Source organism: Somniosus microcephalus, chromosome 16 (genome assembly GCF_052327205.1).
Source record: "Somniosus microcephalus isolate GS21.2 chromosome 16, FLI_Smic_1.0, whole genome shotgun sequence".
In the NCBI taxonomy this organism is placed as follows: Eukaryota; Metazoa; Chordata; class Chondrichthyes; order Squaliformes; family Somniosidae; genus Somniosus; species Somniosus microcephalus.
The window spans coordinates 6,608,226-6,633,219 of NC_141002.1; the positions used below are offsets into that span (position 1 = coordinate 6,608,226).

The window sequence follows — 24,994 nt, forward strand, 5'->3', positions numbered from 1 at the left end:
ACAGCCCGAACTGGCACTTGGCCGGGTTGACGATTAGGCCGTGTTGGCTGAGTCGTTCGAAGAGAGTCCGGAGGTGGGACACATGCTCTGTCCTGGAGGCGCTGGCGATGAGGATGTCGTCCAGGTAGACGAACAGGAATGTCAGGTCCCGTAACACGGTGTCCATGAGGCGTTGAAAGGCCAGTGCGGCGTTTTTGAGGCCGAATGGCATGCGGAGAAATTCAAATAGCCCGAACGGGGTGATCACCGCGGTTTTCGGAAAGTCCTGCGGCTGGACAGGGACCTGGTGGGAACCCCGGACGAGGTCCACTTTCGAGAATACCACTTTCCCGGCCAGGCGGGCGGAAAAGTCCTGGATGTGTGGAATCGGATAGTGGTCGGGGGTCGTCGCGTCGCCGGTAATCTCCGCACGGGCGCCACCCGCCGCCTGGTTTTGGGACGATGTGGCGGGGCGAAGCCCACGGATTGTTCGACCGGCTGATGATGCCGAGGCGCTCCATGGTGTCGAACCCGGCTTTGGCGATGGCGAGCTTCCCGGGGTCGAGGCGCCGAGCGCGGGCGTAGACGGGCGGACCGGTGGTCGAGATGTGGTGTTCTACCCCGTGTTTGGTGGCGGCGGATGAGAACGTGGGCTTCGTGAGGTCCAGGAACTGGGCGAGGAGGCAGGAAAACTCGTCGGAGGCCGAGAGTGCGCTGGACAACTGCGTCGTGCTGGACCCGCTGAGGGAACATGGGAGCGAGCTGAAGGTTTCTGCGTTGATGAGACGCCGGTTCTTGACGTCCACCAAAAGGCCACTGGCGCAGAGGAAGTCAGCGCCGAGAAGGGGGGTGGTGGACACTTTTGCTGTGACAAAGTCCCAGGTGAACCGCTGCCCGCCAAAACAAAGCGCCACGTTCCGTTTCCCGAAGGTGCGGATGGAACTGCCATTGGCAGCTTCGAGGACGGGGCCGTGGTTTCCCCCTTGAATGTCTATGGTTGACGCGGGCAGGACGCCCACCTGGGCGCCCGTGTCACAAAGGAAACGACGTCCGGAGTCGGTGTCTGTAATAAACAACAAACTGCCTGAACAGCAGACAGCCATAGCAGCCGACGAGTGGTCTTTAGTTTTTTTCAAAACGTGGGAAAACTGCACGGGGGCCGGCACTTCCTGGCTTTGGAGCCGAACTGCGCGTGGTAGAAGCAGAGGCTTGAGGGTTGCCGCCGTTGGGCTGTATCAGTGAGGGCAGGGCTCCGCGTGGCCGTGCAGTACTGTTGCCCGGCGGAGAAAAATTTGTTGGCCTCCTTGGCCAGGTCACGGAAATCGGGAGTGGAAGAGTTGGCTAAAGCCGACCGTACCTGACCTGGCAGCTGTTGAAGGAACAGTTCCTTGAAGAGGAAGCACGGCGTGTGTGTGCCCAGGAAGGCCAGCATGTGATCCATCAGCTCCGAGGGCTTGGAGTTGCCAAGCCCGGGTAGAGAGAGAAGCCGGCGTATGCATTTGGCTTCGGTGAGTCCGAAAGTTTGTAAGAGGCGCACTTTCAGCGTACCGTATTTGTTGAGCTCCGGGGGGTTTTCGAGCAGGTTCACGACTCTGGCCACGGTAGAGCTGCCGAGAGCAGAGACAACGTAGTCGTACCTCGTGTCGTCCGCGGTGATGTCCCGGAGTGCAAATTGAGCCTCAGCCTGGGCGAACCAAGCGCCAGCCTGTTGTTCCCAAGACTCGGGTAATTTGACGGAAACGGCGTTCGTCGCCATTTCAGATGAGGTCTTTGGAATCGTCCAAAAGAGCAGCGGGGTCACCAATGTTGGAGTCGACAGAAATCAACAGGCTGAGACTTTTTGAGCAAAAACAAAACGTGTCTTACTTTAATCACTGTCCACGAGGTCTGAAGGCTCAGCCCTGTGCAGGGGCTATGACGTCATCACGCAACCGACGTCATCACATTCCTGACGCTCTTAAAGGGACCCTGCACCAATAACCCAACCCAGCATGTACATATCACAACATTGCTATACAAAGTGAATTGTGTTTAGGTACATATAACAGCATTGGCTATACATTGTGTTATTGTCCCTATGTGGTCTCCGCCACAGTAAGTTGTTTTCATAGCATCACAGTGATAGGGAGTGTGAGGGCTGCATAGTCCAATAGTTAGGTGAATGTGACCATAGAGAGGGAATGGGTAAGGGTGCAGGGATGTCAGTGTCAAGTGGGATGTGAAGGGGCTGCTAAAGCTGAGTGCTGGTGAGGAGAGGCAATGGGGATCAGATTGAGGGTGATGGCAAAGTCATAATCACTTTTCCAGTGCGCAGGTCATGAAACCTCTTCCTGCACTGAAGCCAGGTTCTGCGGATGAGGGACAACGAGTTCACCTCCTGGGCCACCTGGACCCACACAGCCTTCGTCTGCTGGGGAGGCTTCTTCCTCCCTGAAGGGAAGAGCACCTCCTTATTAGCTCTTGCTCCCTCCACCAAAGCTTGCAGGGCGACGTCATCAAATCTGGGAGCAGACTTAGGACTCCCGCTGCTCATTCTGCTTCCAGGTCCCTCTTACTGCAAAGGCCAAAAGGTTGGCAGTCTGCAGAAGAAGCAAGGCTTCTTGCAGACCTTAAATGCAGCAGCAACGATGACATCATCGGAGGCGAGTTTCAGGCTGAAAAAACTAATTGGGTTCCCACACGCTGGAACTCAATTGCCCAATTATGTGAAAATCGCATCAATCTCCCACATCGATTTGGAATCAGGTGGATAACACGAAAAGCGGATGACACAAATCCAGCCCTCTATGTTTTAACAGGGCTAAAAATAAACTTACCATATTGGACAGGATTTTTGATGTATATGAGTGATAAAATTTTATTTTTCTATTTTTTAAAACTCTTTTGCTGGTAAAAGCAGGCTTTATGCCTGCTGTTACCAGGCGTAAGAATCTCACAGGCATTCAGCGGGCGGAAGTTGGGTAAATAGCGCAACTCTCCACCCGCGGAGTCCCTTCTCCCAGGGATGCGGATGATCTGTCAAGAAGATTCTTAACTTCTTGACAGATCACAAGTTCCGGGTTTTAGCGCATGCGCTTCACATGCCTAAACCCAGAACTTGCGCAGCCCCTACGAACGCGTACACACCTCATACGCACCTGTAGGGGGTCGCAAAATACAGCCCAATAATTTTGCGCTTGCCTGAAACTGAAAAATCACCCGCCCAAAACTCAAGAGGAGTATCCAAACACAGCAACGTGGTGATAGAGTAGGATTTAAAAAAAGTTTTTGTAAAGTATTTTCAGTTGCAGTAATATCATTTTTGTAAAGAGCTGTGACCTGTTAGCGATTAAACGAACTGTTAATCTATATTGGTTTATGTTTCAAAAAATAAGCAACTCCTGATTTCATACCAAATTTTTAAGAGTTTGTCTCATGATTTATGAAACGGTGGGGTCGGCATTACTGTTCCGATAAAATCTTATTTTGTTTCAATCTTATTGAAACGTAGAAAATTAATTAAATTCAGCATTATACACGAGGGTTTCACTCATACAAATGCAGGCTTTTTTTGTTCATGACAGAGTCCGTAGGCAGCTGTGACAGTGGCCAAGGCCCGCTTCCAGCAATCAGGGATTCAAACCCGCCGCGCTGTGCCCAGACCTCTCCAGATCCACCTCCTCCTGCTGCCCCCACACACACTAGGCTGCTTCGGTGGCTCTTTGACTCCTTCAGGTAGACCAGCCCATTCTCCCAACGCCTCCGGGGGCAAAGTGCCCCCTTCAATCATCAATCAAAGACGGAGCAGGTCACAAATTCTACACATCAGCCAGTCTCTCACCATTAACATTCCCCAGCGGGTCTGCCCCGCACTGAGCTCTCACAGACCCCCCACAACAGCTCTTCCTCACTACCACTTCTCTCGACCCCTCCACTGTCTCTAAATTGTCAGACTGCTTGTCCGACATCCAGTACTAAGCAGCAATCTCCTCCTACTAAATATTAGGATGACCAAAGCCATTGTTTTCGGTCCCTGCCACAAACTCAGCTCCCTAGCCACCGACTCCATCCCTCTCCTTAGCACCTGTCTGAGACTGAACCACACGGCTTCCAACCTTGGTGTCATATTTGACCCTGAACTGAGTTTCCGTGCCATCACTAAGACCGTTTATTTCCACCTCCGGAACATCGCCTGACTCTGCCCCGCCTCAGCTCTTCTGCTGCTGAAACCCTCATCGATGTCTTTGATACCTCTAGACTCGACTATTCCAACGCACTCCTGGCCGGCCTCCCACGTTCTACCCTCCACAAACTTGAGGTTATCCAAAACTCTGCTGCCCGTGTCCTAACTCGCGCCAAGTCTCGTTCACCCTTCACCCCTGTGCTCGCTGACCTACATTGGTTCCCGGTTAAGCAACACCCTGATTTTAAAATTCTCATCCTTGTTTTCAAATCCCTCCATAGATTCGTCCTTCCCTATCTCTGTAACCTCCTCCAGCCCTACAAACCTCCGAGATATCTGCGCTCCTCTAATTCTGGCCTCCTGAGCATCCCTGATTTTAATTGCTCCACCATTGGTAGCCGTGCCAAGGCCCTAAGCTCTGGAATTCCCTCTCTACCTCTCTACCCTCCTTTAAGGCTCTCCTTAAAACCTACCCCTTTGACCAGGCTTTTGGTCATCTCCCCTAATATCTCCTTATGTGGCTGTGTGTCAAATGTCTTTTTATAATGCTCCTGTGAAGCACCTTGGGACATTTTACTATATTAAAGGCACTATATAAATACAAGTTGTTGTTATAATGTTGCATTTCTACAAGATATTGGGATATATAATTTTGCCTTTATGAAAGATTTATAGGATATTGTCGTAGATCGTTTACCTCTAATCACAGTGTGATGTAGATTTAATAATACTCCAATATACACAGGGCCCACAGCAGAATGTACTCCAATGACCTGTTACAGCCCTCTTTTAAAAAGAAATAGAATGAAAAGTTTATCATGGAAGATTAACAGACTCAAGGCTGCGGTATGGATAGTTTTGCAAGGCACGATAAAGACATCGGACAAAGGTGCAAAGTTTAATGCAGCTGTTCTCAAACATGCACTGTGCCCACAGTTTGACGTATCTTTAAATTACACCAATAGACAGAGTCCTAACATTCTGTTATATGTTTAAATATGGACTAATACAGTGGTGATTATAGAGCGATTTAAAAAAATACAGTAATGTACCTTTAAAAATACACTAATATACATAGTGTGATCTAGATTTGAGGACTTGCACGAATGCGATCACTTTTTGTTTTTCTCATTGGCGCACAGAGCTTTCTTCAGAATTAAGCGGGAATTCTCCACTGTTTCTCACAGATGTGAACTATCCCAGACACTCAAGCCTTATTGAATTTGATTCGTTTTTCTGTTTCTCTCTCCAAATCTCTTTGCTCCTGTCCTGATGTATACTGGGGCATTCTTCCACAGGAGTCTGATATCTTGCCCATGTGGGAGCCAAGGCAATGAGTTTCAGCGGGCTGTTCAACCACGAGAATTAATACCAGGCCCGATTCTGACCATTCTGTGTCCTTATAGTGCACTTGGGTTAGCTAATAATCCAGCATCGAAAGATGAAGGAAAAACAACTTTACACAGGATTACATCAGATATACGGCACAGAAACAGGTCATTCGGCCCAACCAGGCCTTGCCAACGTTTATGCTCCACACAAGCCTCCTCCCGTCTTTCCTCATCGAAATCTCTCAGCATAACCCTCTATTCTCTTCTCCCTCCTATGTTTGTCCAACCACCCCTTAAATGCATCTATACTATTCGCCTCAACCACTCCAGGGTAGCGAGTTCCACATTCTCACAGACCCCCCACACTCTCACAGACCCCCCCCCACACTCACAGACCCCCCACACTCACAGACCCCCCACACTGAGCTCACAGACCCCCCCACACTGAGCTCACAGACCCCCCCACACTGAGCTCACAGACCCCCCCACACTGAGCTCACAGACCCCCCCACACTGAGCTCACAGACCCCCCCCACACTGAGCTCACAGACCCCCCCCACACTGAGCTCACAGACCCCCCACACTGAGCTCACAGACCCCCCCACACACCCCCCACACTGAGCTCACAGACCCCCCCACACTGAGCTCACAGACCCCCCACACTGAGCTCACAGACCCCCCCACAGAGCTCACAGACCCCCCACACTGGGCTCACAGACCCCCCACACTGAGCTCACAGACCCCCCACACTCACAGACCCCCCACACTGAGCTCACAGACCCCCCACACTCACAGACCCCCCACACTGGGCTCACAGACCCCCCACACTGAGCTCACAGACCCCCCACACTCACAGACCCCCCACACTGAGCTCACAGACCCCCCACACTCACAGACCCCCCACACTGGGCTCACAGACCCCCCACACTCACAGACCCCCCACACTGAGCTCACAGACCCCCCACACTGAGCTCACAGACCCCCCACATGACCTCTCACCAGCATGACCTCTCACCCGCACAGACTTACAAGTTGCCCTTACTTTGTCGAGTGAACAGGTTCCCATTCCTAGAATCGGGATGCTGTTCCCGTCATTGAGCAGCACACAGCGATCGGTTGCAGCCATCGTGATCCTGAGCGACGGCCGGATGATTGGCGTCTGCTCACTGCCCCAGTGATCAGCCGCTGACTTGTCCTGGGAGGGGCCCGACCACATGGGCGGGCGCTTCCTGTCCTGCTCCGGCTTCTCAGCAACTCTCAGAACATCTCTTTAGGATTCAGGCTCCTTTTGTGTTTCAAGCTTTGTTTCGTGTTTACAGAGCTTACAGTAACCTCCCCATCAGTTACTCTCACCAGGCTGCAGTAAAACATTGGCAACATTTCACCTCTCCTGCCTCCCATCCTAGCACAGACCCTCCCTTTTGTTCCTTCCTCCCCTCCCCCTTTTCCTGTCTCTGCACCTGCTTAAAACCTGTTTACATCTCGAACTTTTACCAGTTCCGACAAAGGGTCACAGGCCTGAAACCTTAACTCTATTTCTCCCTCCACGGACGCTAACTGACCTGCTGACTGTTTCCAGCATTTTCTGTTGTTATTTCAGATTTCCAGCATCGGCAGTATTTTGCTATTGTTGTAAAGGTGGTTGGGGGAACGATTCAATTAAAGCACTTTCTCCACTCCCTCCAAAAACCTCTTTGGAAATTAAAAATCCTTCCTCTCAATCCTTCTCCCCCTCCCTTTTATGACTAATCTGCTGTCTAATAAAAAGACTCATTTATGTAGCGCCTTTCGCAATCTCGGGATGTTCCATCGCATTTTACAGCCAATTAAGTACTTTGAAGTGTTGTAATGTAGGAAATGCAGCAGCCAATTTGCACACAGCAAGCTCCCACAAACAGCAATGTGATAATGACCACATCATCTGTTTTAGTCATGGTGGCTGAGGGATAAACATTGGCCAGAACACCGGGGAGAACTCCCCTGCTCTTCTTTGAAATAATGCCGTGGAATCTTTTAAGTCCACCTGAGAGGACAGCACCTCTGACAGTGCAGCACACCCTCAGCCTGGATTATGTGCTCAATTATTTCTTATTGTGGTTGGGTGCCCATCTTTCCCAGAACTCCATGTTTGAGTCTCTCCACCCAGATTTCTGCTCCTGCCACAGTACCGAAACGGCTCTTATCAATGTCACAAACGACATCCTATGTCACTGTGATAAAGGTAAACGATCCCCACTCCTTCTTCTCGACCTGTCTGCAGCCTTTGACACGGTTGACCACTCCATCCTCCCCCAACGCCTCTCCACCCTTGTCCAGCTGGGTGGGACTGCACTCGCCTGGTTCCATTCTCATCTATCCAATCATAGCCAGAGTATCACCTGCAATGGGTTCTCTTCCTACTTCCGCATCATTAACAACTTTCTTTTATGAAAAAGACTTTCGTGCTACTTTCGCTAGTTTTGCACAAAGGACAGTGTGTAGAGAAACTTTGCAAAACAGAGATAAGACGCAGCTGTGGGACAAGACAGAATGTGTGTTAAGCAATAAGAAATGTGCTGCTTTAGCTAAAAATTGTAGACACAGCAGAATATAGGGGTCATGGGAATTTGACCTGTAACCAAAGGCATGGTAAGATGTAACTAACCTTTATTAATACTGAAAAGAATCCATATGTGATCAGGTGATTATTGTAATACAATGTGATCAGGTGATTATTGTAATACAATGTGATTGGATGAAAATAGAATAAAAAGCTGTACCAACCAAGAGAGAATGAGAAGGTGCTCGCACAGACCGCGGGGTCTGAGACTCTTCTCCCAGAGCTCTGATAATAAACTGCATCTTTTTACTTTTACACGGTTTAGATGTGAATTTATCTTCACCACAACAAATTGGCGCTGTGAGCAGGGTACTTCGGAGCTGGAAGACCGCCTGCACCAGTGAACGGGGCGAGTAGTCAAATCTTGACCGTCCAGAAATTGGATCACTCAGAAGGGCGGTGTGACAGCGACGCAGTACCAAAAGAATCTGGTATCCGTGACGGGTGAGAGATGCAGTTTAAATAGTGGATAAGTTTGAATAGTGCTTAAGATGATTGACATCTGATGTGTTATTTCAGAATGTAAATGTCTCGAGGACCCATACTGAGCCGGAATTAAGAGGGCAATTGGGCCCCTCGTGAAGGCCAGAGTTAGTTGGGAATCCGAGACAGACTAAAAGTCTCTCTGTTGTATTGCAGGACGCGACGTATGGTATTAATGTATTAACGGCTACAAGTGAAATAATCACCTCTGACAGCGAGATAGTTACAAGTCAGGACCGCCATCACTAGTGGTGGATGATAGATAGACCTCTGAGAACGAGTTACTAGGGAGGACCGGAACGCGGTAGACTAGTATCAAAAATAATACATTATGACAGAAGGCGGAGGCCCAGATTGGGGACCGCCGGGATCATTGAGTTGGCTGTATGCTGACGATCAGAAAGGTTTGATAGATAAGATGAAAAAGGATGGATGGGTTCCGTCTAAGGTACCAGTGTACCAATGAGAATGGTGGGAGACACAAAAGGGAAGTAAGACAAAGAAAGCAGGAGTTTTATTGGTACACCAATTAGTAATGGTCATTCAAAAGACCGAGGAAATTAAAACGAAAATCTACAGGAGCAGGTGACAAAATTAGGGGGAAGAAAATTGGCAAAACTAAAGGATAAACAAAGAGAAAGAAGATGGGGACACCGATGAAAAAAGAGAAACTTAAAGTTTTACTGACATGGAAGTTATTAACATTTGTGCTGAGACAAATAAAACACATGATTTGCTGAGTGAAAGGAACCTTAAAAAAATGCTGGAATTTCAGTTTGTGTGAAAGTTTTCCTGACTATGAATGTTTAAGAAGTTACAGTATTTCTTTTGTCTGATTAGATGTTCTTTAAAAGAAAGATTCTGTTATGTGTGGTTTAGCTCCACCCACTTCTCTGTGTTAAAAGCATTAAAAAACTTTTGTCTTGTCTTGGATTTTGGAAGCATGTGCGAATAAGATTGTGCCCCAAGAATTGAAAAAAACCTTTGAACTAATTTAAGTTTAGCTGGTGTGTAAAAACTGAGAAGAGCAACAAAAAGTTTGTTTAGTAAAAGATTAAGTTTCAGTCTAAGATTTAACCTTGGAGTCATGGTTGCTATGTGTAATGATCAGTAACCTGTCATTCTGGAATGGTACACTAGGTGGTGATGTATGTATATGATAGTGGGCTACCCACGATGCACTAGGCTACCCACAAGGCAGCAGTCAAGATGGATGCCTCTACAGATACTGTACCTAGTCCACATGTGCTCAATAAAGTGTCTAGCAAAAGCTAGCTGTTCTTAATAAAAACGACTAGTTATTAATGAACATAACATGGTACCAGGATTGGTAAGATCTGCTGAATATTGTGCAACGTGACATGGAGAATTTGAAGCCACCAGAGCGTTTGAAACTCACAGGAAATATCGACTACAATTGGCAGACTTTTAAACAACAATTCAAACTCTACATTGCTGCCATCGGGTACGGTATGAAGCCAGACGCAAGGGAAATAGCGTTGCTGCTCATGGTTGTAGGCCCACAGGCGATAAAGGTATTTAATACATTTGTATTTAATCCAGAGGAGAACAGAGAAAAATTAGACGATGTGCTAAAGAAGTTTGATACACATTGTTCTCCCAAAAAGAATGAAACCTATGAGAGGTACATCTTCTGTTCTCGGACACAGCAGCAAAATGAGACTTTTGATAGCTTTATGACTGATCTGAAACTGAAAGCACAGGCATGTAATTTCTCTGAGCTGAAAGCATCCATGATTCGTGACCAGATTGTGTTTGGTATTCATGATAAAAAAGTCAGGGAACGTCTGTTGAGAGAAACCGAACTAACATTGCAAATTGCTGTGAAAATATGCCAAGCCAGCGAGCTAGCTCGAAAGCACGCGAAGACTTTCAATGAAATCAATAATGATGCGATTGTAATGAGTGATAATGCTGCTGTCGGTGCTGTGTCCTACAAGGGGAAGAAACATGGGCAGAACAGAAATGAAAAGCAATCGGAGGATGAAATGTTTAATTGTAAATGCTGTGATTACAAACACCAGTTAAGACAATGCCCAGCATTTGGAAAAATGTGCACAAAGTGTAATGGAAAGAATCACTTTGCTAAACAATGCTTTTCAAAAGTAAAAACAAAGAAAGGGCACCGAGTTAATGTGATTGAGGACACTGATTTAAGTGAGACATGTTTTGTAGGAATGGTGTCATGTGACAATATCAAAAAGGATACAGAAAATGTGCAGCCCTCAGGAATTAACAATGCTGAACATAAAGTTAATGCAGTAACAGAGGACAAATGGATGATCCCACTGCAGGTAAATGGAGCATTAGTTACATTGAAACTAGACACTGGGGCAAAAGCAAACTTAATCAGTATGAGTGACATTAACAATATGAAAGAAAAGCCCAAAATACAGAAAAAGTCAGTACTACTGAAGGACTATAATGGACAGAAAATAGATAGCTTAGGTGTATGCAGACTTAAAGTGACAGTCAAAGACAAAGTGCATCATCTCATGTTTTCTGTTGTGTCTGAAGGACTTGATTCACTACTGGGTGACAAAGCTTGTGAGGACTTAGAACTGGTCAAGAGAGTCTACCGTATAAACTGTGCCATAAGCAGACCAGATGACTCGGTGGATTCTGTAGTGAATAATTTCCAGGATGTGTTCAAAGGATTTGGAGTTCTACCATTCACTTACAAGATCCAACTAAAGGAGGATGCTCAGCCAGTGGTACATGCTCCACGAAGAGTTCCAGCACCCCGCGTGACCGGCTCAAGAATGAACTGGACAGAATGACCACACTAGGAGTCATCAGGAAAGTCGAAGAGCCAACAGACTGGGTTAACTCCATGGTATGTGTAAAGAAAAAGAACAATGATCTAAGAATATGCATGGATCCAAAGGACTTAAATGCAAACATAAAACGTGAACACTACCAGATTCCCAAGCGAGAAGAAATCACCAGTGAAATGTCAGGTGCCAGATACTTTACAAAGCTCGATGCCTCACAAGGATTTTGGCAACTAAAACTGGATGAAGAGAGCACCAAATACTGTACCTTCAACACACCATTTGGCAGGTATTGTTTCCTCAGAATGCCTTTCGGGATAATATCTGCATCTGAAATCTTTCATAGAGCGATGGAACACATAATTGAAGGTCTGGAAGGAGTTCGGGTCTATGTTGATGACATCATCATCTGGGGCTCCACACTGAAAGAACACAATGAGAGACTGACTAAAGTGCTACAGAGCATACGCCGGAATGGACTGAAGCTCAACAAAGCCAAGTGTCAGTTTGGCGTCCAGAAAGTCACTTTCTTAGGAGATAATCTATCTGGTAAAGGAATAGAGCCAGATATGGAAAAAGTAAACGCCATACTCAAAATGCCCCGACCCACTGACAAAAAAGGAGTGCTACGCATCATGGGGATGATAAACTTCATTGGAAAGTTCATTCCTAACTTGTCAGCCAAGACAGCCTGTCTGCGAGATCTGCTACGTAAAACAAATGAGTTTGCATGGACAGAAATACATGAACAAGAGTGGATAAAGCTCAAAACAGTGCTGACAACCACATCTGTACTCACCTTCTTTGACCCAACAAAAAGAATCAAAGTGTCAATGGATGCATCAAAAGATGGCCTAGGTGTGGTCTTGCTACAAGCAGAGGGTGAAGATTGGAAGCCTGTTGCCTATGCCTCCAGGTCTATGACTGATACTGAGTGTCAATACGCCCAGATTGAAAAGGAATGTCTAGGCTTGGTAGTTGGACTAGAAAAGTTTCATGGCTACATATATGGACTTCCCACCTTCACAGTTGAGACAGACCACAGCTCATTGGTTGCCATCAAAAAAAAAAATCTGAATGAGATGTCTCCAAGGATTCAACGACTCATGATGAAGCTGCAAAGATATGACTTTGAACTGATCTACACACCAGGCAAATGCATAGTGTTAGCAGATGCACTATCCCGAGCACCCACAATGAGTCATGTGAGCTCTACTGAAGAAGACGTGGATGTTCATGTGAGTATGGTCACTGCTGCGCTGCCCATGTCAGACACAAAATCAAAGCAAATAGCAGAAGAAACAGTAAAAGATACAGTATTACAAACAGTAATAGAGAACATTCATCATGGTTGGCCAAAAGGTTCCTGTCCAAAATATTTTCACATAAGGTCAGAATTGAGTGTCGCAAGTGGACTACTACTAAAACAGAACAGAATAGTCATTCCACAGGCTCTACATCAAGACATGCTCAAAAGGATTCATGAGGGACACCTCGGAATTGAAAAATGCAAAAGGAGAGCAAGAGACACTGTTTATTGGCCTGGCATAAATAAGGACATTGAGAACATGATAGGCAAATGTGAGACATGTCAGAAACACCAAAACAAACAAGCAAAGGAACCAATGATAGTAGCTGACATACCAACAGCACCATGGCAAAAGGTTGGTATGGACCTTTTTCATTTAAATGGTAAAGACTATCTAATAGTGATTGACTACTATTCTAACTATCCTGAGATGGTGCTGCTCTCAAGCACCACAGCAAGCAGTTTCATAATGCATGTGAAATCCATCTTCACCAGACATGGAATTCCCAGGATTGCCATTAGGAACAATGGTCCGTGCTTCAACTGTAAAGAGTGGCAACAGTTTGCAGCACATTATGACTTTCAACACATCACATCCAGTCCTTTGTATGCTCAGTCGAATGGTAAGGCAGAGAAATGTGTTCAAGTTCTCAAGCAGCTACTGAAGAAAGTGACAGAAAGCAAGTCTGATCCGTATCTCACCCTGCTGACCTACCGAGCCTCACCTTTAGACTCTGGTTCTTCACCTGCTGAACTCCTAATGGGTTGCAAGTTGCGTACCACGCTACCCTGCTGTGCAAAAGAAAAGCAGTGTAAGGAACTGAGACAGAGACTTCAACTGTTAAAGCTGAAACAGAAATCATACTGTGGCACGGTGGCATAGTGGTTAGCACTGTTGCCTCGCAGCGCCAGAGACCCGGGTTCGAATCTGGCCTCGGGTGACTGTCTGTGTGGAGTTTGCACATTCTCCCCGTGTTTGCGTGGGTTTCCACCGGGCACTCCGGTTTCCTCCCACAGTCCAAAGATGTGCGGGTTAGGTTGATTGGCTATGATAAATTGACCCTTAGTGTTAGGGGGATTAAATACGTGGGGTTACGGGGATAGAGTGGGATATGTGTTGGTGTATGGGTTACGGGGATCGGGTGGGATATGTGTCGGCTCGATGGGCCGAAATGGCCTCTATCTGCACTGTGGGGTTTCTGTGATTCTGTGATACTATGACAAGTCATCCAAAACTCTGAAACCATTGACAAGGGATGATGTTGTCAGGATTGAGGATCCGGTGCATGGAACAGGAAAGCTACAGTTCTTGAGGAAGTAGGACCAAGGTCATACACTGTTAGAACTGAGGAAGGACAGATTCTCAGGAGGAACCGCCATTCCCTCCTAAAAACACAAGAGACTATCGAAGAGCAAATCGATGACAATCACAGAATCACAGAAACCCCACAGTGCAGATAGAGGCCATTTCGGCCCATCGAGCCTGCACCGACACATATCCCACCCGATCCCCGTAACCCCTACATCAACACATATCCCACCCTATCCCCGTAACCCCACGTACTTAATCCCCCTAACACTAAGGGTCAATTTATCATAGCCAATCAACCTAACCCGCACATCTTTGGCCGCAACTGAATCTTGTCACTCACCACCAGAACAATCTAACACAAATACACATACAGGCTCTCATGAAAACACATCAGACTTACCTGTGCTGAGAAGATCCACACGTGAAGTAAAAAAGCCTGATAGACTTAATCTTTGAGTACAAAGAAAACTACATTGAAAATGTATTGACTGTTGAAGATGTTTATGTTGTTATTGATTGATATTGATTGATACTGATTTTGTTTAACCTCAACGAAAGGGGGATGTAATGATCAGTAACCTGTCATTCTGGAATGGTACACTAGGTGGTGCTGTATGTATATAAGAGTGGGCTACCCACAATGCACTAGGCTACCCACAAGGCAGCAGTCAAGATGGATGCCTCTACAGATACTGTACCTAGTCCACATGTGCTCAATAAAGTGTCTCGCAAAAGCTAGCTGTTCTTAATAAAAACGACTAATTATTAATGAACATAACACGTTTAAAAACGTTTGTTTTGTCTTGGATTTTGGAAGCATGTGCGAATAAGATTGTGCTCCAAGAATTGAAAAAAACTTTGAACTAATTTAAGTTTAGCTGGTGTGTAAAAACTGAGAAGAGCAACAAAAAGTTTGTTTAATAAAAGATTAAGTTTCAGTCTAAGATTTAACCTTGGAGTCACGGTTGCTGTGGTGAAATCTTCTAAAGCAGTTTGATTTGATAAGAAAATATGATGTAATTTACTGTTTTCTGCAAGAATGTGCTATTTTGTTTTGTTTCTCTGTCCATAGTTTTACAAAAGATAAGCTTCTGCCTTAAGTTACAGTTGCCAATGTGCTTGGAAGAAAATTAATTTGAATGTTTACAAGATCTGGATTAAATTGGAGTTATGAGATTAATTAACCTATTAAAACCAGACTTTCATTGTGGCCACAGTGAAATTTTGGTTGGTGTAAATTTGTGTAGACCGCATTGAATAAGATAACTCCGCTCCGCAAGAACATCCGATAGTTACAGAGTTCCTTACAAAGACTTACTTAGCTTGTGAACTTTGCTCAATCCCGTCCTTCTTCACTGTCCATATTACCTCCGTGTTCGTGTTTAGTTAAAGTGTGAAAACACAACTGTCTTTCGATCAGGAAAGTTCTTTTTTTTGATTTACGTGAATTGACGCAGTTGCGTGCATTTGATAATGTTTTGCTCCACCTTCTTAAAAATCCTGCAAAGGAGTTAACCCTTTCCACTGACAGCTGTTTAAGTTCACCAAGCAACAACTTTAGTATGAAATCTAAAGATATTGGACATTATTAAATTTACGTTTCTTAATTTTAAGTTATTATTTCACCACAGTGACAGAGGGAAAATTAAGATTTGATAAATTAACCCCTTGGGCTCTAAGCAGAGTCACAATGGATTCCCTTCTTTCTTTTGTTATATGGAAGTTACCTTGTAAACTAATTGCAGCACTTCTGTCTCTAATGTTAAAAACACTGTTTAAGCTATCTAGCCTAAGAATCACTTGTTTCTGAAATTGGAAATGGAAGATAAATTGATAGAGATGAAATTGAATATTGACAAAACCTGTCAGTTCAACTGTACTGCTATTTGGATTTTGGGATAATTTTGAAATGACAAAATGGACTCAGGCACTATATATTTGGTTACTTTTGGGAAAATAAAAGATCCTCTAAAAATAATGATAATAAAATGTGTTAATAACTTGGATCAAGTGAGAATGTTTGATCTATGTTTTCTATCTTAAATATTGTACTGGACAGTAAAGTTTTTCCAGGACTCATGAATAAGATATGAATGGTAATTAAAGGAAAGTGATTGAGATTGTAAAATTAAAACAGGAGAATTACACTACTGAATGAGAACTTGCAAAATGCTCTCAGGCAGTTTAAAAGAGCAGAAACAAAACTGAAAATAAAATCAGTCTGAACTCGATGACCTGAAACAAGAAGAAAATAATTTGAACGACTGCTTACTAAATCTCCAGGTAGATTGCCAGACCAAGGAAGAACTGGTTTCAGACTTGGAGAATAAATTAATGAAGTCAAAGCAGAATGAAAATTCTCTTGCCTCCCTTCTAGCTGAAAAGGAAGATGCTTTACTTGAAAAAGTTGACAGGTTAAAGCAGTTTTCGGAAAACATTGAGAAAAGTCAGGCAACAATAGAGACCGTGGAAAAAGAAAAGTTGAATCTTGAGAATAACTTTAAGCAACAGATTATGCTTTTGGAGAGCCTAATAGCTGAGAAAACTGCATTAGTGAAAGCACAACTACAGGAAAGAGCACTTCAGGAGAAAGAAATGGAAGAGATTAATGTAGGGCTAGTTACTGCTAAAAATCAGCTTGAAATCAAGCAGGCTGAAGTGGCCAGGTTACAGGCAGAGGGCCAAGAGCTCAGCTCAAAGCTTAAATAGCAGCAAGTAAGACCTTGAAAAAGTATTCAGCCATTAGACGACTACAATCTTTTGATAAGATACCTGAAAGTCCGAGAAAGGCTTGTATCGAATGGCATGTGTGGCATGATATTGAGATACCGGCATGAGTGTGCAAATGTGATTTGTTACATATGAGGTAATTGCCATCCAGGAATGTATGGTGAATCTGCACTGAAGAACAGGTCTCAGACATGCTCAGTTACTTGACAACAGCAAGACATGAAAGGGGTAATGTGGCTCAGGAGAGCGAGACAACTTTTAAAGCATACTCCATTGAGAAACTATCTAATTAATGAAACAATCAGAATAGAGTTAAACACATGGGTACCTGTTAGAGGGATTAAAGTTGAAGTGGAGAGTTGCATGGGATCTGGATTGGTACAATCGAGGGCTAAGGAGAAATCATGATTAGTAAGAATTATCCACAAGATGGATACGAGCAAAAGAGAGATCTGGAGAATCTTTTAAATCCATGATTTGTTGATTAGATGTTGAACTGTAATGTATTTGATATGATTGTAAGACTGAATTTAACTGTGACTGTAATAATTGTGTTTTGTAGGTAACAGAGCGTGGGGAAAAACCAGTATGAATCCAGTATGAGGTGATTTTAGTGGTGCCTCCTGTGTCACTACTACTGCAATTACCATGCTTTACGGGTCTAACAGGACCTGTCTCATCAACCAACACGTTTTTAAGTATGAGCTACACAATTATGTGGCACAATTCAGATACTCGGATATGACATTCCCCTGTTGTTTGTGGGTTTCAGTGAGCTCATGATGCGACTGAACTCCTCCTTAAAGCATTTTTATGTTTTGGAGCAAGACAACTCGAGAATAGATATTGAAATTGACAGCATAGGGGACAACTCACATTGATTGGGTATTGGGCTTAATACATCAGCACACCCTTAGGTTTGTATTATTTCACATGCTGTGGTAGTTATCCAACTTGTAATGCTAGTGTATTTGATATATGTAACGTGTGTAGTAAGACTTTGATACATAAGCCAATTGGGTACTCATGCCCATGACTGACAAGCACTAACATATTAATTGAGCACACCGAAAGAGAAGATCCGAAGCAATGTAGAGGAGACCCCAGGCGGGGTAACATCAGGAAAGATAGAAGAAACAGAGGGGTCCCAGGTGGGGCAGAATTGGAACACCGGAACAGTGAATTGAATTTGAGTAAGGGGTCAGAGGTTGCTCCTTCTCCTCAAAGGAATGGACTGTAAGGAAGGGAGAAATCTTCAAGACTCCCTACTAACTAACGCCCAAGTTGAGAGAGCAATAAGAGCTGGCTAGATTAGTCAACAGCCGATTGTGAGAAGTCAATAAAGAAATAACTATTAGATTCAAAGATGGGTTTTAATTCTTAGACCAGGGACTGACAACAGGCAAGCGGAAAAAGATAGCACAAATGCCAGCAAGGTCGAATATCAAGCATCAAAAGACAAATAGAAATGGTAAGGACTTACAATTGTCACTATAGTTGCAGTATTATTTTGTGTTATAATGACGGTTCTGAAAGCATGCTGTAGGGCAGCTGTGTCCCGAATAGTGCCGGTTGCTACAGTTGATATAATCAATATTAAGCCAGAAACCGAACAGTTAATGCGGGATAATGAACTGATAGCGATAGTAACATACATGTAAAGTTCTTTAGTCATTTGCACAGACTACCACGCCTAGCACAACAAGATAGACAGAGGGGAAAGACGAACTTAGGTACTAAGTTTAAGCCATCAGTTAGGAGTAATCCTGGGGATGGTAAAAGTAGAAGAGAAGTTGGTATCCCTAGCCAAAATCTAAATTTGGTGCAGGACCAACAGGAGGGACTGAAGGGGTTAAAATGAACCCTCTCAGAATAACAACTTTCTTTTATGAAAAAGACTTTCTCATGTGAAAAAGACTTTTGTGCTACTTTCGCTAGTTTTGCACAAAGGACAGTGTGTAGAGAAACTTTGCAAAACAGAGATAAGATGCAGCTGTGGGACAAGACAGAATGTGTGTTAAGCGATAAGAAATGTGCTGCTTTAGCTAAAATTTGTAGACACAGCAGAATATAGGGGTCATGGGAATTTGACCTGTAACCAAAGGCATAGTAAGATGTAACTAACCTTTATTAATACTGAAAAGAATCCATGTGATCAGGTGATTATTGTAATACAATGTGATCAGGTGATTATTGCAATACAATGTGATTGGATGAAAATAGAATAAAAAGCTGTACCAACCAAGAGAGAACGAGAAGGTGCTCGCACAGACCGCGGGGTCTGAGACACTTCTCCCAGAGGATAGATAGAGTTCTCTGCAGCCGAGAGCGAGAGTCCCGAAGGCTGTGTTGCCTGCCCAGTGCCAGGGTTAAGGACATCTCCTCTGGACTGGAGAGAAACTTGGAGTGGGAGGGAGAGGATCCAGTTGTTGTGGTCCATGTTGGTACCAACGACATAGATAGGACAAGGAAGGAGGTTCTGCTGAGGGAGTTTGAGCAGCTAGGGGTCAAATTAAAAAGCAGAACCACAAGGGTAATAATCTCTGGATTATTACCTGAGCCACGAGCGAATTTGGCTAGGACAAATAAAATTAGAGAGTTAAATGCGTGGCTCAAAGACTGGTGTGGGAGAAATGGGTTTTGCTTCCTGGGACACTGGCACCAGTACTGGGGCAGGAGGGAGCTGTTCAGTTGGGACGGGCTTCACTTGGCCAGTGCTGGGACTAGAGTCCTGGCGGATCATATAACTAGGGCTGTAGAGAGGGCTTTAAACTAACTAGTGGGGGGGAGGTTCCTAGAGAGCAAATAATACAAATGACAACAGAGAAGGTCATCGACTTAGGTCGCAGTGGGGAAATTAAAAACCAGAGCATGTCAGGAAGGGGCAGAAGGTATGGAGTAAAAGGTAAAGTAATACAAAGGGCAAAAGCAGGAACTAAGTGTCACAAAACATCTTTGAAAGTTCTCTATCTGAATGCACGTAGCATTCGTAACAAAATAGATGAGTTAATGGCACAAATAACTACATATGGGTATGATCTTGTGGCCATTACAGAGACATGGCTGCAGGGTGACAATGCCTGGGAATTAAACATACCAGGTTATTTAACGATCAGGAAGGACAGGCAGGAAGGAAGGGGAGGTGGGGTGGCTATGTTTATAAAGGAAGGAATCACTGTAATACAGTGAAAGGATATTGGGTCAAAAGATCAGGACAATGAAACAGTTTGGGTGGAGGTAAGGAATAATAAGGGGAAAAAAACACTAGTGGGCGTAGTCCATAGGCCTCTGAACTGTGGCAACTCTGTTGGATGGAGTATCAATCAGGAAATAGTTGAGGCTTGTAATAAGGGAACATCTGTAATTATGGGGGATTTTAACTACCATATTGGACAAATCAAATTGGGCAGGGCTGCCTTGAGAACGAGTTCATTGAGTGTATTAGGGATGGGTTTCTTGAGCAGTATGTAACTGAACCGACCAGGGGGCAAGCAACCTTAGATTTGGTCCTGTGTAACGAGACAGGATTAATTAAAAATGTCCTAGTAAAGGATCCCCTTGGAATGAGTGACCATAACATGGTTGAATTCCATATTCAATTAGAGGGTGAGAAGGTTGGATCTCAAACAAGCGTGCTAAGCTTGAATAAAGGAGACTATGAAGGTATGAGAACGGAATTGAGTAGAGTGGATTGGGAAAATAGATTAAAGGGTAAGACGATACATGATCAGTGGTGTACATTTAAGGAGTTATTTTACAACTTCCAAAAAATATATATTCCACTGAGAAGAAAAGGGTGTAAAAGAAAAGACAGCCATCCGTGGCTAAGTAAAGAAATTAAGGATAGTATTTGACTAAAAACAAGGGCATATAAGGTAGCCAAATCTAGTGGGAGGATAGAGGTTTGGGAAAACTTTAAAAGACAGCAAAAAATAACAAAAAGATTGATTAAGAAAGGGAAGATAGATTATGAAAGTAAATTAGCAAAAAATATAAAAACAGATAGTAAGAGTTTTTATAGTTATATAAAAAGAAAAAGGGTGGCTAAAGTAAATGTTGGTCCCTTAGAGGATGGGACCGGGAAATTAATGGTGGGAAATATGGAGATGGCAAAAACACTGAATGAATATTTTATATCAGTCTTTACAGTAGAAGACACTAAGAATATCCCAACATTGGACAAACAGGGGGCTAAAGGGGGGGAGGAGCTAAACACGATCAAAATCACTAAGGAAGTGGTACTCGGTAAAATAATGGGACTCAAGGCGAATAAATCACCTGGACCTGATGGCTTACATCCTAGGGTCTTGAGGGAAGTGGCGGCAGGGATTGTGGATGCATTGGTAATAATTTTCCAAAACTCCCTGGACTCGGCAATGGTCCCGGCAGACTGGAAAACTGCTAATGTAACACCCTTATTTAAAAAGGGCAGTAGACAGAAGGCTGGAAACTATAGACCGGTTAGCCTAACATCTGTGGTAGGTAAAATTTTGGAGTCCATTATTAAGGAGACAGTAACAGGGCATTTGGATAATCATCATTTAATAGGACAAAGTCAGCATGGTTTTATGAAGGGAAAGTCATGTTTGACAAATTTGCTGGAGTTCTTTGAGGAAGTAACATATAGGGTGGATAAAGGGGAACCAGTGGACGTAGTGTATTTAGACTTCCAAAAGGCATTTGACAAGGTGCCACACAAAGATTATTGCTTAAGATAAAAAATCACGGGATTGGGGGTAATATTCTGGCATGGATAGAGGATTGGCTATCTAACAGAAGGCAGAGAGTTGGGATAAATGGTTCATTCTCAGACTGGCAATCAGTAACTAGTGGTGTTCCGCAGGGGTCAGTGCTGGGTCCCCAACTCTTTACAATCTATATTAATGATTTGGAGGAGGGGACCGAGTGTAACATATCAAAGTTTGCAGATGATACTAAGATGGGGGGGAAAGTAGTCAGTGAGGAGGACGTAAAAAACCTTCAAGGGGACATAGACAGGCTAAGTAAGTGGGCAGAGATTTGGCAGATGGAATACAATACTGGAAAGTGTGAGGTTATGCACTTTGGCAGGAAAAATCGTAGAGCAAGTTATTATCTTAATGGCAAGAAACTGGAAAGTACTGAAGTACAATGGGATCTGGGGGTCCTGGTGCACGAAACTCAAAAGGTTAGTATGCAGGTGCAGCAAGTGATTAAGAAGGCCAATGGAATGTTGGCTTTCATTGCTAGGGGGATAGAATATAAAAATAGGGAGGTATTGCTTCAGTTGTACAAGGTATTGGTGAGACCGCACCTGGAATACTGCGTACAGTTTTGGTGTCCATACTTAAGAAAGGACATACTTGCTCTCGAGTCAGTACAAAGAAGGTTCACTCGGTTAATCCCGGGGATGAGGGGATGGACATATGAGGAGAGGTTGAGTAGATTGGGACTCTACTCATTGGAGTTCAGAAGAACGAAAGGCGATCTTATTGAAACATATAAGATTGTGAAGGGGTTGGATCGGGTGGATGCAGGGAAGATGTTCCCGATGATGGGTGAAACTAGAACTAGGGGGCATAGTCTTAGAATAAGTGGCTGCTCTTTCAAAACTGAGATGGGGAGGAACTACTTCACTCAGAGGGTGGTAGGTCCCTGGAACATGCTGCCCCAAAAAGCTGTAGAAGCTACATCATTACATAAATTTAAAACAGAAATAGACAGTTTCCTAGAAGTAAAGGGAATTAAGGGTTACGGGGAGCGGGCAGGAATTTGGACATGAGTCTAGGTTTGGATCAGTCATGGCCCTGTGGGTAGCGGAGCGGGCCCAAGGGCCGTGTAGCCTGATCCTGCTCCTATTTCATGTGTCTAATTCTGTTAGATGCAGGAGATGGTTCTGTGATCGTGGATTGGCAGTTAGGATCAGATCAGCCATGATCTTATTGAATGGCGGAGCAGGCTTGAGGGGCCGATTGGCCTACTCCTGCTCCTATTTCTTATGTTCTTATGTTTTCTGTTTGTTTTTTTTCAATAAACTGCATCTTTTTACTTTTACACGGTTTAGATGCAAATTTATTTTCACCACAACAAGTTGGCGCTGCGAGCAGGGTACTTCAGAACTGGAAGACCACCTGCACCAGTGAACGGGGCGAGTAGTCAAATCTTGACCGTCCAGAAATTGGATCACTCAGAAGGGCGGTGTGACAGCGACGCAGTACCAAAAGAATCTGGTATCCGTGACGGGTGAGAGATGCAGTTTAAATAGTGGATAAGTTTGAATAGTGGTTAAGTTGATTGACATCTGATGTGTTATTTCGGAATGTAAATGTCTCGAGGACCCATACTGAGCCGGAATTAAGAGGGCAATTGGGCCCCACATGAAGGCCAGAGTTAGTTGGGAATCCGAGACAGACTAAAAGTCTCTCTGTTGTATTGCAGGACGCGACGTATGGTATTAATGTATTAACGGCTACAAGTGAAATAATCACCTCTGACAGCGAGATAGTTACAAGTCAGGACCGCCATCACTAGTGGTGGATGATAGGTAGACCTCTGAGAACGAGTTACTAGGGAGGACCGGAACGCGGTAGTCTAGTATCAAAAATAATACATTATGACAGAAGGCGGAGGCCCAGATTGGGGACCGCCGGGCTCATTGAGTTGGCTGTATGCTGACGATCAGAAAGGTTTGATAGATAAGATGAAAAAGGATGGATGGGATCCGTCTAAGGTACCAGTGTACCAATGAGAATGGTGGGAGACACAAAAGGGAAGTAAGACAAAGAAAGCGGGAGTTTTATTGGTACACCAATTAGTAATGGTCATTCAAAAGACCGAGGAAATTAAAACGAAAATCTACAGGAGCAGGTGACAAAATTAGGGGGAAGAAAATTGGCAAAACTAAAGGATAAACAAAGAGAAAGAAGATGGGGACACCGATGAAAAAAGAGAAACTTAAAGTTTTACTGACATGGAAGTTATTAACATTTGTGCTGAGACAAATAAAACACATGGGCCCAGAAATTCAGTTGCGTTCGCCAGCCGTTAGCGCCATAAGAGGGGTAGATTTCGAGCGCTAGGCACTTAGCGCCCTGGCGCAGGCCGATCTGCACCTACGCCCAACTTCAGTTGACATTTAGCGCCGGCGCAAAGTGTTTGCGCCCGCTCAGCTGCGCGCGCAGCTTATGACGTCATTTCGTCGTGCAACGCTGTTTGTGCGCCCCAAACCGGAACTTCAGTGGCGCCCGCCCAATGTGGGCGTGGCGCTGTTAAGAACTGTGAAGTCGAACGCAGCAGAGGCCCTGCGGGCCTCGGGGAGCGCTAATTAAAGGGCACTCAGACTGGACTATAAAGGCCAGCCATTTTGCTGCAATGACTTTAGTGCTTTGGATTTCTGGACAGAGACCAAGGAACAGACCTTACTGATTTGGGACAACGTAGGAGAGGTATTTTTGGCTTCTGGCCAGAGCTTGGAAATTTGACTCATTGTGATTTCACTGTTTGCAAGTATATTATGGGGGCTGCATGGGGTTCCAACCCTCAGTTTCAGCATTATGTGCGAAAGGCTCGCAGACGCTGTGTGAGAGGGGCAGCCATGCCTAGATGCAGAGGGGCCATCAGGCGTCGGCAACGTAGGCCTTACCCACTCAGGGAATACCGCCAGCAGGTGTCCTATCTCACCATGACTGCCGCGCATTGTGTTAAGAGGCTGCGCTTCAGAAGGGAGGTGATTGCAGAGATCTGCCAGCTGCTTCACAGAGATCTGCGTCCACAGCTGATGTGCAGGACGTCTCTGTCGGTGGAAGTGAAGGCCACGGTGGCTCTGAACTTTTATGCAAGCGGCTCCTTCCAAGCCGCTGCTGGGGACATAGCGAACATCTCCCAGTTCGCCGTGCATCGCTGCATCCGGCAGGTCACCGATGACCTTTTCGCAAGGAGACACCAATTCATCTCCTTCCCCATGACCCTAGAGAGGCAGGAGCAGCGTGCAGTCGGATTTGCCAGGATCGCCGACTTCCCCATGGTGCAGGGCGCCATTGACTGCACGCATGTGGCTATGCGGGCACCTATCGACAATGCCGAGGATTACCGCAACCGGAAGGGCTACCATTCCCTCAATGTACAGCTGGTGTGTGACCACAGGCAGCGCATCCTATCTGTCAATGCCCGCTTTCCAGGAAGCAGCCACGATGCATTTATCCTGCGCCAGACTACTGTGGCTGACATGTTCCAGGCACAGCCTCCCCCAAGGGGATGGCTTATCGGGGACAAGGGCTACCCTTTGTGTACATGGCTCATGACCCCGCTCCGCGCAC

At 45.0% G+C, this 24,994-nt stretch overlaps 1 protein-coding gene and 1 long non-coding RNA gene across 6 annotated transcripts in view; one reads left to right on the top strand and one right to left on the bottom strand.

Annotated features, from left to right (window-relative positions):
* LOC147105956 (aldo-keto reductase family 1 member C23-like protein) overlaps nt 1–6,805 on the bottom strand; it is a 158,440-nt gene extending 151,635 nt beyond the window's left edge. The window contains exon 1 of one of the 4 annotated variants that reach the window (XM_086008572.1): nt 6,515–6,805. In XM_086008572.1, coding sequence (XP_085864698.1) covers nt 6,515–6,688 — 174 coding nt within the window. In that variant the 5' untranslated portion in view covers nt 6,689–6,805. The remainder of the gene's footprint in view (nt 1–6,514) is intronic. The other 3 variants (XM_086008571.1, XM_086008574.1, XM_086008570.1) reach the window with 3 other exon arrangements.
* A 1,597-nt stretch (nt 6,806–8,402) lies between these two features.
* LOC147105957 (uncharacterized) overlaps nt 8,403–24,994 on the top strand; it is a 49,998-nt gene continuing 33,406 nt past the window's right edge. The window contains exons 1-3 of one of the 2 annotated variants that reach the window (XR_015081308.1): nt 8,403–8,515; nt 17,263–18,171; nt 22,744–22,922. This is a non-coding gene — a long non-coding RNA (uncharacterized LOC147105957). Of the gene's footprint in view, nt 8,516–12,656; nt 18,172–22,743; nt 22,923–24,994 lie in introns of those variants that run through there. The other variant, XR_015081307.1, reaches the window with a different exon arrangement.